This window comes from Sylvia atricapilla, chromosome 5, assembly GCF_009819655.1.
Source record: "Sylvia atricapilla isolate bSylAtr1 chromosome 5, bSylAtr1.pri, whole genome shotgun sequence".
Taxonomy (NCBI): domain Eukaryota; kingdom Metazoa; phylum Chordata; class Aves; order Passeriformes; family Sylviidae; genus Sylvia; species Sylvia atricapilla.
The window spans coordinates 58,664,627-58,678,693 of NC_089144.1; the positions used below are offsets into that span (position 1 = coordinate 58,664,627).

General features: G+C 43.7%; 1 protein-coding gene across 1 annotated transcript; it reads right to left on the minus strand.

The window, feature by feature from the left end:
* Positions 1 to 1,234: 1,234 nt before the first annotated feature.
* LOC136361606 (poly(U)-specific endoribonuclease-like) lies at positions 1,235 to 11,342 on the minus strand. The gene is made up of 7 exons (XM_066319636.1): positions 11,200 to 11,342; positions 6,190 to 6,289; positions 4,533 to 4,644; positions 2,815 to 2,936; positions 2,617 to 2,729; positions 2,050 to 2,203; positions 1,235 to 1,623 (listed from the first exon to the last, which is right to left on the minus strand). The coding sequence occupies exons 1-7, from the start codon at positions 11,208 to 11,210 to the stop codon at positions 1,369 to 1,371; spliced, it is 867 nt and encodes a 288-aa protein (XP_066175733.1). The 5' UTR covers positions 11,211 to 11,342; the 3' UTR covers positions 1,235 to 1,368.
* Positions 11,343 to 14,067: the final 2,725 nt, after the last annotated feature.

The window sequence follows — 14,067 nt, forward strand, 5'->3', positions numbered from 1 at the left end:
CTCCTTAGTCCATCATCAGTGTTGAAGACAGAGGCAAAGAAAGCATTAAACATCTCTACCTTGTCCATGGCCCTGTTTGTGAGGTGACCATCCTCACCCTGTAACAGGCTGATGTCATTTCAGCACTGCTTTTTGCCACTGAAGTATTTTTAAAACCCTCTTTTTATTGTCCCCCACATTTCTAGTGGCTTCAATTGCAATGGAGCTTTGGCCACACAAATTCTTCCCTTACAGTGGAGAGCAACATAGCAAGATCTCCGTATTCCTTCCACATCACCTGACCTTGCTTCTGCTGGGCATATGCCTTCCTTTTTTACCTTATCTTCAAAAGATTCCTGTTCAGCCAAGGTGGCCTTCTGCCTCATTTACTTGATTTCCAATTTTTAGAAATTGCCTGTTCCTGTGCCCTCAAGAGCTTGTGCTTAAAAAGTGACCAGCACTGATGGACCCCAGGACCTTCAAATGCATTTTCCCAGGGGACTTTACTTACTGGTTCCCTGAGCAGCCTGAAATCTGCTCTTCCCATGTCCAGGGTTGAAGTTTTGTTGACACTTTTCCTCCTGTCACCAGAGATTTTAAACTTGATGGCTTCATGGTCGCTGTGGACAGCCACCAATCTCCCAAGAGCATCACAAGATCCTCTCTGTTGACAAGCAACAAATCAAGGAGGGCACTTTTCCAAGTCAGCCCTCTTAGTACTTGTACCATGAAGTTAGCATCCAAGTGTTTCAGAAATACATAGGGAGTATATGAAAATTGGGTTAAGAAACAGAAAATATTTTAAGGTCTCTTGTGGATATGATGACCATCTCCCCACATAAATGTGTTCTCTGTGTGTCCAGGTCATTGTATTGTAATAATGCATTTGAAATTAACTTCTTATGAAATGAGAAGAGGAAACTAAAACATCCTGGAATTCTGCCTGTGCCAGATCAAAGCTTCTGTCTGGAAGGTAAAGTGTAAGCAAGGTGTGGTTATTGCTCTTTTAGATATGCAGTGACTACAAAATAAGAGAAATATGTATATCAATTTTAATACAGCCTTTTTCTAAATGCCATTATTTGCTAAAAAGTACAGTGCTACCATGCACAAAGGAAAGACTGATGTAATTTAGATGTAAATTTAATGTGAGCAGGAGTATGTTTCATTGTTTCACAGACATTGTCACAGCACACTACTGATTAAACACTCACTTGCAGACCAAAAGAGATGGAGTCATCAATTTTTACTTGAAATGAGTTGTATAAAATGACATATTAACTTTGCTAGCTGGTCCTTTCCACCTCCCATCCATTCCTCCTCTCTCCACCACTCCTCCTTTCCCTTGATTTAAAATGAAAACTTTCCTGCTCACCCCACTAGTCCTCACTAGTGAGTGGTGCTGAGCACTACTGGATATGCTGTTCCAATGTGGTGCCCATGGCGCCAGACAACTATCTGTAGCTCATACTCATCTATCTTCACTGTTTCACGTGTGACTTTTTCTTCAGACAGCAAGAAAATGACTGTGTAAAGGGCGAATTCAAACTCTGGGCTGACACCAATAAAGGTGCTTCCAATCGGCTTGATGGAGGAGCCCTTCCAGCTGAACTGGATGGTCAAAACTTGGTCGTCTTTGTCAGGCTGAAAGCATAAATGAAACAACAAAAATAATCTCCCAACACAGCTGTGACTGGAAAGATAGAATTTCTGATTCCAAATTTTTGAGATCTTTGTAAGATTCTGTCATCCTTGGTGTGTGTGGGTGCTATAGCTGGAGCACAATCTTTTCCCTGACCACTGGCGCATACATGACCATTTATCCCAACTAAGCCTCAGCAGTGTTGCAATTCTGTAAACAGCAGCACTACTTTTTAAAGCAGCTTTTGCAAAAAAAGCAGCTGCAAGATGTGTTATTATCCATTCTTCTTTTATAGTTATGTACTGTATATACTTACTACTGTTCAAAACACTGAGTCTATGATTGCATCATTACACTTGTTTCATTATAACTTTTATCTCTGGATCCATTTGTCTTACTTGGAAAGGCCCCCAAAGGCTTGTTCTTACCCTGGTTTTGTTCTTCCGAGCCACGTATCCCTTGTAATCAATGTGGTTGTGCTTTTCCTGAAGGTAAAACTGCACCCAGTTGTGCAAACCTAAGATCTCTTTACCATGCCTTGTTTCTCCAACAAAAACGTGCTCAAAACCACAAGAATCAGGTCTGTAATTAAGAAGAAAAAAAGAAAAAATAATATATTAGTTTTTTATATGTTTCATAAAGCCATATAATGGTTTGGGTTGGAAGGGATGTTAAAGCTCATTTCATTCCAACTCCCTGCCATGCACAGGGACACCTTCCACTACTCTAGGTTGCTCAGAGCCACATCCAACCTGGCCTTGGACCTTGCCACGGATGGGGCAGCCACAGCTTCTCTGGGAAACCTGTGCCAGGACTTCACCACCCTCAGCAGGAACAATTTCTTCCTCATATCCAATCTAAATCTGCTCTCTGTCAGTCTGAAGCCATTCTGAAGCTGTCTTCCAGTTTTATGTGTAGCAGATGGCACTTGGGCTTATACTTACCTCAATCAGAATAGCACAGAGATTATCAGTGTCCACACCCATCAAACATACCTGTCTCCATCTTTCCTGGCATAGAGCTGGAACCAGATGTCATAAAGCTGATGTTTAAAATCAGCAAGGTTTGGCTTTGCTAGGTTTCTTTTCAGAAGATATTCATGAGCTAGCTGAAGGATAGAAAACCAAGATACATACAAAATTTACTTTCATATTCAGTGTTTTCAGTGACAAAAAAAAATCTGTGTTACTCACTCTCATGACTTCTGTTGCTAAGATAGCATCAAGGAAACAATTGTTTTCAACTATTTCTTCTGGAGTTACTACTTCTGCCACACCAGTTGATGTCTCATAGTTGTCCAGTAAGGAAATAAAGGCTGCAGAAAAAGAGAAACTTTCAGTCTGCTCATATACCTGATTCCAGGCATTAGAGTGCCATCATAAAATGTCACCACAGAATATGCCGTGACAGCCCTTAGAGAAAGCCATTCCTTTGTATGTCAGATTCTACTCTCAGGTATACTGTTAAGCATAGGCCTCAAGGTGACTCAAGGTAAGATCACTGCTGTACTTTTAAAAGATATTTTTAAAGATAGACAGCTACAGAGCTTCCTTATGGAGCCAAGTGCTGAAGTAATAATGATCTTCCACCAAAACAAATCACATCTGACAACCACAATTACAGACACAGGCTTAGGACCTTAAGCTATGCTGGCACAAGGTTTTGTGGGCATTATTTCAGTAGAGGAATAATAGAACAACCTATATCACGTGTCTTTAACCTGAGAAAAATTAGGGAAGGAAACATACATTCATAGACATGGCTGAAGTATAGCCCCCAACAGAAATGCAAAACCTAGCTGTGGGACTAGTACTAGTCTAGTACTATCTGAAAGGGCTTGGAACCTGTAAGTAAAGGAGTAAAGATGAATTTGGTGTATTTCTCAATGCATAGAATCATAGAATGGTTTGGGTTGGAAGAAACCTTAAAGATCATCTAGTTCAAACCCCTCCTGCCATGGGCAGGGACACCTTCCCCTATCACAGGTTGTTCAGAGCTGCATCCAGCCTGGCCTTGGACACTCCTAGGGATGGGGCAGCCACAGCTGCTCTGGACAAACTGTTCACCACTGTGTCTCAACTGCCCTCACAGGAAACAATTTCTTCCTAAATTCTAATCCTACCCTCCTCTCTGTCAGTGTGAAGCCATTCCCCCTTGTCCTGTCACTCCAGGCCCTTGTCCAGAGTCTCTCTCCATCTTTCCTGTGGGCTCCCCTCAGGCACTGCAAGGCCACAGTGAGGTCACCCCAAAGCCTTCTCCTCTCCAGGCTGAGCAATCCCAATTCCCTCAGCCTTTCCTCCCAGCAGAGCTGCTCCATCCCTGTGATGCCCTTGGTGTCCCTGCTCTGGGCTGGCTCCAGCAGCTCCCTGTCCTTCCTGTGCTGGCCCAGGGCTGGATGCAGCCCTGCAGGGGGGTCTCAGCAGAGTGGGGCAGAATCCCCCCTCCCCTGCTGCCCTGGGGCTCTGGGTCCCAGCACACACGGCTGGGCAGGGCCGGCTCTCACCCACAGCACCCCCAAGTCCTGCCAGGGCTGCTCCCTCTGCCCATCCCCACCTGGATTAATCCCAGGGGCTGTTCTGACGCAAGTGTACCATCAGCACTTGGTCCCATTGAACCCTGTGAGATTCCCTTGGGCCACTTCTTGAGCTTGTGGTAAGTGTCTCATCCCTTTTGCTTTGTAGTAGAAGAGCAGAGAATTCAGATTTTGCCTAAGACACAAAAGGATGTTTCTCCTGAGGCTCAGGTACAGGTAATCTCAAAGCAACAGTTAGAAAAACTTCCTTCAAATGACCTGCAGCCTGATGATGCTCACCACCATCCAAATTATATACAATGTTGTATTTTAGGCAAACACATCAAAAACAGCACAGATTTTTATATCACATCCTGTTATCAGAAGAAGAGGTCTCACTTGCAAAAGTTTTTATGCTCCTCAGATATTCTTCATTTACACTGTGAAACAGATGTCTGACTGCATTGTCCTGGACAGCACTGTCACCTTGCTGTGCTGGACCCGCTTTTCCCTAGGAAAACAATGGAGGACAAAACAAACCAGAGCAAAACAATGTCAGGAGTATGATGTCTGTTCTTAGAGGAGACGGTGCCCACCTTTGTAGCAATCAGACCAAACCCTGTAATGCTATCAGGATCCTGTGCTAGGAATTTTCTTCCTATGAAACAAGACATGACATTACAGAACGGCCAGAATAAAATTAAAAACAACCATCTCTGACAACTTAAGAGCCTGAAGTTCTCTGTTGACTCAGAGATTATTGTAATGGCTCATATAATAGTCATGCTCAGTAACCAGCTGTGCTATTATACTATATACATCACAAATGGTAAACAGAAGTAATGTAGAGCAAGAGCTCCCTTCCACCACAAATAGTTTAAAAGGAGATTTGGGTACCTTCTGTCTCTGCAGTTTTAAGAAGGCTTTCTTGATAAATTTCAAATTTGTATTTCATAAAAGGCATTGTCAAGGAAAGAAGATAAAAGATGAGTAGCAGCTTGTCAACATGGCCAAGTGGTACCTAGAGCCTTGTTCTGACACATGGAGAAACCATATGTGAGAAGTTTTTCCCCCCCCCACATTTTGGCTTTAAAGTAGGTATCACTATTTCGAGTTTATCAGCAACAGGAAATTATCTGTTATAATATGGAGCAACATTGGAATAAAGTGTTTGAGGTAAGATCACAATAAAGTGAGTTCTTGTGTGAGTACAAAACTGGATGATGAATATTCTGACCTGTTGCAATTTGTGCCCAAACACATGGTCATGTTTGCACTGCACTGAGCTAGCAAGGAGTGAAATGGTATCTCTCACCCATCCCTCACATTTCCCTGGGGCTGGAAGCAACAGTCCTGAAATCTTCTCCACTCACCCCTCTCTGCTACTCCCTGCTCTCTCAGAGAAACCCAGGATTTCTCAAATTCCTCTCTTATTTCCCTAAGAATGACTTGGGACCTATCTGTCTTTCTCCCTGAGCAAGCCACCCAGACCACACACACAAGCTGAAACATGCAGGATGGAGCAGGACATCTCTAGTGCTGCTCAAAGTGTGGTTAACACTGAATTCAGACTATTTCTCAGGGTGTCATCTTGTTGGGTCTTGAACACCTCCAGAAATGGAGATTTCACAGCTTCTCTGGGCATCCTGTTCCTGTGTCTTTGTTGAATTTCATGATATTCCTTACTTAGCATATTTCTCCAGCCTGCTTATGTCCAGTGGAAGAGAAGCCCTGCACCTGAGCATACCAACTTCATCACCACAGTCTGCAGTCATCTGCAAACTGGAAGGGTTGCACACTAATTCTTCCTCAGCTCACAGATAGAGATGGAATATTACAGGACCCAAGACAGACAGACACCTGAGAGACTCCACTTGTAACCAAAGAACAGGTAAGTGTGAACCATTTGTGTTCTCCGTACCGTTCCCTCTCCTAAGGGGTGCTTTCCTCACTGGACATGACAAAGCATGGGCAACTTTTTAAGCAAAAGGCACTTTTGCAGGCACCTTTCCCTGCAGCACCACACTGCCCTTCGTCTGACATGGCAATTGGTTACCTGCACTTCAATCGTGTAGTCTTTCCCAGGCCTAAGGCGGTGAACATCCGCATCCCACATCTCATTGAAAAGCTTAGAAAGTTCATGATTTAAGGCCTTCCTGTCGAGAAATACAGAGGAATACACGTGTTTAAAAAAGGTATCTGCTTTTATTTCTGCAAGTCATTTCTGGAGTCTTCTAATGCCACTCCATGTTCTGGGTATCAGCCTGTCATCAAGTTTCTCTTTCTCCCCACACCTTCCTGTCAGTGGCACTGTAAGACCACAATGCTTATGGTCCACATTCCTGTTTAAAGAATGCAGGTAACCTGTAAGGAAACCTGAGTCTTCCTTTAGATTGTCAGACAACAAAGTTCTTGTTGATAAGTCTTCCTGTGGTTTTCCAGGTAATGAAACAAAAAGGATAATGGCGGTGCTTCATTCCCAAGAGATTCTGTGCAAGCAGGAGATGGTTACCAGCATGCAGCAACACTGCCAAATTAAACAAGAAGCCAAAAACTCTCTCCTGATGCTTTTAGCAGCAATCTATAAACTCTTCCTTTTTCCTTCATGCAAGATTCCACAGAATGTTTTCCTTTGCCATGTGAACTATCGCAGCATAAAGGTAGTGGTGACAAAGGGTGAGTAAGGCTCTAAATGCTGCGTCTGCATACAATAAAAATCCCTCATGCACTGATCTCTGATGCACATACCTACTCAAGCTTCTCTTTCCCTTATTCTTAATGGAGTCTTTTCCTGCATAATAGTGGTATACAGTTTTCAGAAGTCTGTCCATTGGTCTGCCAACAAGATTAAGCAGAGTTGTGTGTGTTGGTGTTTGCACGGCCTGGTTTTTGGTAGCAGGGGTGGGGGGGATACAGAGTGGCTTCTGTGAGAGCTGCTAGGAGCTTCTGCTTCTGCTAGGAGCTTCTGTGTCCAGCAGAGCAAATCCCTGACGCCTCTGAAGATGGACATGCCACTGGCCAAGCCTGGGCCAATTAGAGGTGACAGTAACACTTCTGTGATAACATATTTAAGAAGAAAATCAACCAAAGTGGGCACAGTTCTCTTCCTAACCAGAGAAGAGAAGGAAGTGAGAATAGTGGAGAGAAACATGTGGAGACACCAAGGTCAGTGGAGAAGTGGGAAGGAAGTTCTCCAGGAGCCAGAGCTGAGGTTCCTCTCTAGGCTGTGGTGAAGACCATGGTGAAGCATGGATCCCTACAGCCCGTGGGGATCCACAGGGGATGCAGAGAACCACTCACAGCCCATGGGAGAGATGCTCATGCTGGAGGGGGTGGATGCCTGGAGGAGGCTGTGATCCAGTGGGAGACCTGGTGGAAAGAGAGGGTCCCTGCTTCTAGGCTGGAACAGCCTGTCCTTGCAGGACTGCACCACATGGAAAGAGACCCACGCTGCAGCAGTTTTGGGATGACTGCTGCTCATGAAATTCTAGCCACACTGGAGAAGTTCACAGAGAACTGTCTCCCATGGGAGACTCCCACAGTGTAACAGAGGAAGGACTCTTCTCCCTGAGCAGCAGAAGAAGATCTTGGGTCATGAACTGACCAAAGCCCCCTACCCTGTCTCCCTGCACTGTTGGTGGGAAAGAGGGAAGGGCTGGGGAGAAAAAAGTGTTTTAATGGCTTATTTTACTTCTCATTATCCTCCTCTGAATCTGTTAATAATAAATTCACTTTGTACTTCTAAGTTGAACCTGTTTTTCTGCTGGAGTGTTTTCTCCTAGTCCTTAACCCACAAATGCTTTGTTAATTTTTTTCTCTCCTCTTCCCAGCTGTGGCAGGGGAGGGTGACTGAATGACTCTGGGTGCCTGGCGTTTGGCCAGTGTCTAGCCAGGAGGGCTTGTTACTGTGATGAAGAGCACAGAGGAAGCTCCATTTTCAAGTACATTATGTCCAGACATAATATACTTGAGGGCATCAGGACAACAGAGTGGAGAAAAAGAGAAGTGGGTTAATCTTTAAATGACTGACAGTGGAATCAGTCAGTTACAAACTAGCACATGCATCAAAGCCCAGAGAAGAACCACTTGACAATTTTGAATTCTCCTCCTAAAGAGATGTTTTCCATAAAAGAAGAAAAGTACAGAAATCTGTCAACAATTGGCATTTCTTTCAAATAGCTCGTGGGGCAACTTGCCATGACTTTAACAACTGGTTCTCCCAGACTGAACCAAGGCATCTTCAAGCCCAGCTCTGAGCCTCTGATTAGTGTTACGTCTTCTCCTTCTGTTCTGGCCAGGATGGAGACAATTCGCTGCATCCTCCTGCCAGTGGCAAATTCCATGTTCTCTAGCAGAAAGAGCAAACAAAGACTGTGGCAAGGGCACAAGGGCAGGGCAGATAACCGTAACTATAGCAGCTGCCACGCCTCAGCCCGCCTGTAACTGTGGATCTGAGCTGCTGTGTTCCTGAGCGACGCTGGAGGCACTGACAGTCCATTTTCCCTCAGGTTCTCTGGTACTTTGGGATAGCTGTGGATGGGAAATCTAAAAGATCTCTTGAATTTTTAACTAGGCTTGAACAGGTGTCAATATCTGAGAAAAGGATTAAAAACTCTAGTGTTTAGGAGGCAAAGGATATGTTCATTGCCAGAGTTAGACAGGAATGTGAAGGAAGATTTGTGCTTGGAACAGGTACTTGCATGGATCTCACACTGGAGAAGAAGGAGGCTGTCGCAGAGGACCTTCATTCAGCCCCTGCCCAAACCCCAGGCTCTGCTTGTCCAGTAAGTGGGGCTTGTGGTATCACACTGTCAACACTGGCTGTGCAGCCCAAATGGGGCCCCTGCTCAATGTCCCAGGGAGCTGCCTCAGAAGCCACCAACAGCAGCAGTTTTATTTATTTCCAGACATACTTCCATATTCTTTCTGGAGTCTTATGAAAAGCAAGCCCTTCTCAAAAGAGCTTACAAACCAACATGAAAACTGCTCACTTCAGCAGCTCAGCTGAAGGCCCAAGGACAGGACTGGTGAGTTCACAGAACAGTAGTGGAGATGTTTTTCAAACTTCAAGCCTTTACCTTGGACTGCCCTAATTTTACTGGATCACTTCTGTGCTGCATCCTGGATCCCCCTGCTGTCTGCTCCTCTGCATCAGCTTATCCTGTCTGAGAACCAGCATATAATAGAGTCTTTACTTTGGAAGGAACTACTGCTGGTGAAGAGGAGTCTGCTGCCTCCTGAACATCCAAGGTATGTGGAACATTAAGGAGGGTGTCACTTGGGTTTTATTATAATATTTTGTTCCACAGATACAGTATTTTATATACATATTTTTAGTATGTGTGTATTTTGGTAACCAGTCGTCTATATAGGAGAGATCTGTCATCTCTTTAATACCCACTTGCTCTCAGTCTGATCTTAGCAGATTTGTCCTGTGTTTATAAAGCACTGTAGGGCTCTGTCTGAACTTTCTTCCTTTAGAAATATTCTGAAATTTCACATCAGCACAGGGTGTCTACTCAGTAGAGGGTTACAGCAAGAGTGTACCTACAGAGTTCAATCCTCATTTTTGCTCAATATACTTCCAGGAAATGTATTCCTGCATTCAGGAAACTTGTCCCAAAACTGAAATCACAAAATTTTACAAAGCAAAAGCCTTTACTCTCCTTTATTTCTGCTAGGTGCTACCAAAATATCATCATGAGCTTTTCCTCTCCTTTTTGTTGCCCCTTTAGTTTCCAAGCAGAAAGAGCACCTGTTTATGCTGTGACTGAAGACTAAAAAAAATACACCCTTGCCAAAGCAAAAAACTTGTCTAGCAGCTTACACAGTCAGCTTGTAAAAGCTCTTTCTGGACTGGTATTTCTTCAAAAAGGGCCATAAACTTAGCTTACACATACAAGGTGAGACAACTTCAATGAGAAGATGCCGAACACCTTCATGCAAATCCATGACACAACAGCATGTAGATAAGGTTGTCCTGGAAAACAGTACTGCATATTTTCTCCCTGGTTTTCAACACAATGGCATGGGTGACTCAAAACAGATTTTTATCATCAGTTCCCTTCCCTATGGTGAAAGCTCTGAGTTGTTAGATTATGCTGTCACATAGAATTAATTATTCTGTGCAAGAAATCTGGCCAATTGGACTTTGTCCAGTTGGAGCCTTGCTTGGATGTGCTTGCATGAGCAAAGCACCACCCCAGTAACAACACTCAGTCTGCACTTTTGAGAGCTGAGAAAACCTGGGGGAGGCTCTTTGCAGGTGCAACTGATGCACCAGCAGTTTGTTTAGAGCAAAAGAATCCATTTTATCCTTCATTCTACCCAAAACAGTTCTCCAAGAAGAGGACTTTATTGCTGTAAATCAGAAATTATGCAAGATTTGAGGAGAATTAAAGGTCAGTGGCAAATAAAGCGACCAAGTCAACAGTGTCAGAGCAAGAAAAACAGGTATTGCAAATGGGTCATATGAAGCCCCACAAATAAGGTCTGATTGAACACCTTCTCCAAAGTAAATTTACTTTCAGAGGTCCTTTCAACAACGTGCAGTTTTATACAGCCTTTAACCTTTACAAAGAGAAGAAAAGGATTTGGAATACCTGAGGAGCAGCCATTTACAAGAAGTTTCCAATCATTTAAAAAACTTGCTTCAAATGGTGGGAAATACATGCAACAGCTCTTATAGCTAACAGAAGATAGAAACAATTGTCTAGATTTTCCTCTTACCTAGATTTTCATCTTACACCAGTGTCTATGCCTTCTATTTGAGTCCAGTGATTTTTTTTTTTTTTTAAGCTGGTGGTAGCTGATGTTTGAAGAACTGAATCTAAGTTACCAGCTATGTTTAAGCATAATCTGATTTTAGCATCACCTTTATTTTAAGCTAATGGTTCAGTAGCCTCACCAATGTTTTACACTGCAGTGAGTCAGTGAAACTGAACAGAAAGAAGAAGAGGGTTCTTGCTCTGCTGCATGTATATAAAGTTCACCCTTTGATAGACAAATATATCCCATCCCACTCACCCTTCCTGTTAAGAGGAGAATTGGTATGATTGTCTCTTACCCACTTGCCATGCCAGGAAGAAGTTTTTCTCTTGGGAAATAGTCTGAGCAGGGAGAAGGCAGCTGGAAGCTCAGCAATGCTCCCGTAGTCCAAGGCACGGAGCTGTGCTCCCCTTTCACTCCTCTTGCCCAATGAGGGCTGTCACTCAGCCTGACAGGAAGGCACAGGAGAGGCAGGAGGTGCCAATTCCCACAGGAGTCTAAGGACAAAATCACAACTCATGCTGCTCTCAGCGCAGGAACATTGCAGGAACCTGTAGCAGGCTCCTGCTTCACCTTATCTTGCATCATGGGTTATTTGCCAAATGGATTTTATGTCTCTGGATGAAGTTTGTGCCCAGAAAGAAGCACTGCAAGTCTGAAAGCCTTGAAATGGACAGGACGTTCTAGTCTTGTAATTCAGTATCCAGTTATTATTTGACAGCAGAAGGGAAGATGATAATTAATCTGAAATTTAAAAAAAAATCGTAAGTGGGAGAAGAAAAAAAAAAACCAACAAATGCTTCTTTATTTACAGCTGAAATTGATAAGTGTGGTCTTGTGAATATTAGGAGGTCTTATAAACAGGAAATGTTTCAGAAAGGCAGAACTCTGCATGTGCCACTGGAAGCAAGTGGTGGTGAGTGCTGTTAGGTGCAGGTACCCACTCCAGTGCCTGGCCTGGGAAGCTTGCATTCATTATGTGGCTAAATCAACCTTCAGATGGTTTAAAGCTTATTGTTGTTTGGTTGGTACTTGTAACGTTTTCTTCTTCATCATAATTAATTTCTGAAAAGCATAGCTTTAGGTTTAAACTAAATGTATGTATACAGAGAAGCCAGAATGGCCTAATGCTAGCTACCAGTCATACAAGTGGTTCTGCATCTCTGGTCCATGTACCCCTTCAAAGCATGAATTAGGGCCAAATAAAGCCCCTGGTGGAGGAAGACACCTGACACACATACTTGCATAGGGAACATGACATGCAGCACACTTAAAAGTGAAGTTTCCTTCTGGCACTGGTAGGGGAATTGAAGTATCTCAAATTTGAATATCCTTAATTTTAACAGAAATTTCTTTACCATCTTGATTAGTATTGTTGCAGTTCAGGTAAACAAAGTAAATTACAAAAATCCAGTGCCCTGGATTGTCAGCTGCTCCAGTTATCAACTGAATGCAGGAATTATTCTTCTGTGCTTTCATGTAAAATACAAAAGCCAGTGGGCATATTCTGTCTATAAGAAAGTTGCAACTTCTTACTCACGTTAGCAGAAAAGAGTCCAGATGGAGCCAGGGAATTTTCACTTACAAGCAGCATCATCACTGAGTCAATGGTTTTAAGTTAATCTTTAATAAAATTACAGCTCAGTAGCATCACCAGCAATTTCATACCAACTGCATAGTTGAATCTCTTTCAAAACTTCTGTCTTGATTTGGACACTGAGCTAAGAAAAATGCAAAGATCCTGAGGAGAGTGAAAGAAAACAAAGCACTGATCAAAGGCAAGTTGGATCAGCAGAGGATCTGGGTCATTCCCAGGTCTAACGCAAGAAAAGAGAGTGTGCAGAGAGTAGCTCTGGTATCTACATGTGTTGGTTTCCTCTGCAGCAGAGCCCAGCTAGTGCTTTGTCAAACCCATTGCACAAGGCAGCAAATATGGGTTTTGGTGCAAGAGTTGAGGCCAGGCTGCCTCTGTGCTCTGCTCCTCCTTTTTGTCAAAAGCTAATGGGGGAAGTTTTTGGTGCTGTCTCACTCACATGTTACCAACATTTCCAAAGGAATGGGGCAAGGAACTTGTGAAGATGTTCTGCCTTACACAACCACCACCTCAAGCATCAGATGCTGATCTTTGCCAACGTAAGGATCAAGGAGATCCTGCGAATAAAACGCATTTCTAAAGCATGTAGGCATCTCTGCACATTTCTGGCCTTAGTATTTTCCTTTTCCAGACAAGGTGGCCAACAGGTAAGGGCTGGTTTGTCACCTCTAGTCTGGTGCCTACACTTCCCTGAGGGGAAAAAGGGTTAATTCAGAGTTTGTTTAAGTCTCTTTGGCCAGTCTAGAGAGGTGTGTATAAGAACAATGAGTTTTAAAGGCTTGTAGAACAAAGCAGCCAGGGCTCACACCTTCAGAAAGGGCAGGTTTGGGCTGGACAGGCTCGCTCAGGGAGACTGAGTAAAAGCTGCCAGCTGGAACAAACACCCTGCAGATCTATAGCACAATCAGTCCTTTCCCAGGAAGAGACAGAGGGGGTCTTTGGGTCACATTTTGCATGCGGATGTAGGGAAGAGGAAGTTTATGAGAAACTGAGATGCTGGACATTCCCATGGGAGCTTTGGCTATTGCTGCCAAGTCCTCACAAGCTGACCCACACTGAAAAGCAGTGGAGACACAGCCTGGGCTGGTCAGTTGGAAGCCACCCAGGTCAGAGCTCAGTGAAAGCAGAGCATGGGGGAACTGGGTTCTCCACACTTCCTTATATACTAATATTCAAGCTGGAGCCTCTCCTGCTGGACTGTTTCCCACCAAACTCCAGGATCCCTGTCTCAGTTATCTCCCTTTTCCTAAGCCCCAGCCTCTCAGTCCTGGAGTCCTTTTCTGTAGCCAATGGTGTTACAATCCCTCCAAGTACCGGAGAGTTTCTGGTGCAGCAGCTGTATTCCTGAAAGAGAAAACTATGAGGATTACAGAGCTAGTCATGTTCTTGTCATAGAAATGCCAGGAATAAATAACTCCACCCCTGCAGCTAAATGTGCATACCTGGACTGTGACACAACCCTCTTACCATTAGCTTGGTCTATTAATATTCTTTCACTTACCAGTGCTAATTCCCAGGTTTAATAAGTAAACCATTACTGATTTATGATATATTCTCACAGACAGATGAGCC

What these genes read in the sequence shown, in the direction of transcription:
- LOC136361606 (XM_066319636.1), bottom strand. An exon ending in ACTACACGATTGAAGTGCAG is followed by an intron (nt 4,645 to 6,189) that starts GTAACCAATTGC and finishes TTGTTTTCCTAG; the next exon opens with GGAAAAGCGGGTCCAGCACA. An exon ending in GCCAGGAAAGATGGAGACAG is followed by an intron (nt 2,204 to 2,616) that starts GTATGTTTGATG and finishes TCTTAATTACAG; the next exon opens with ACCTGATTCTTGTGGTTTTG.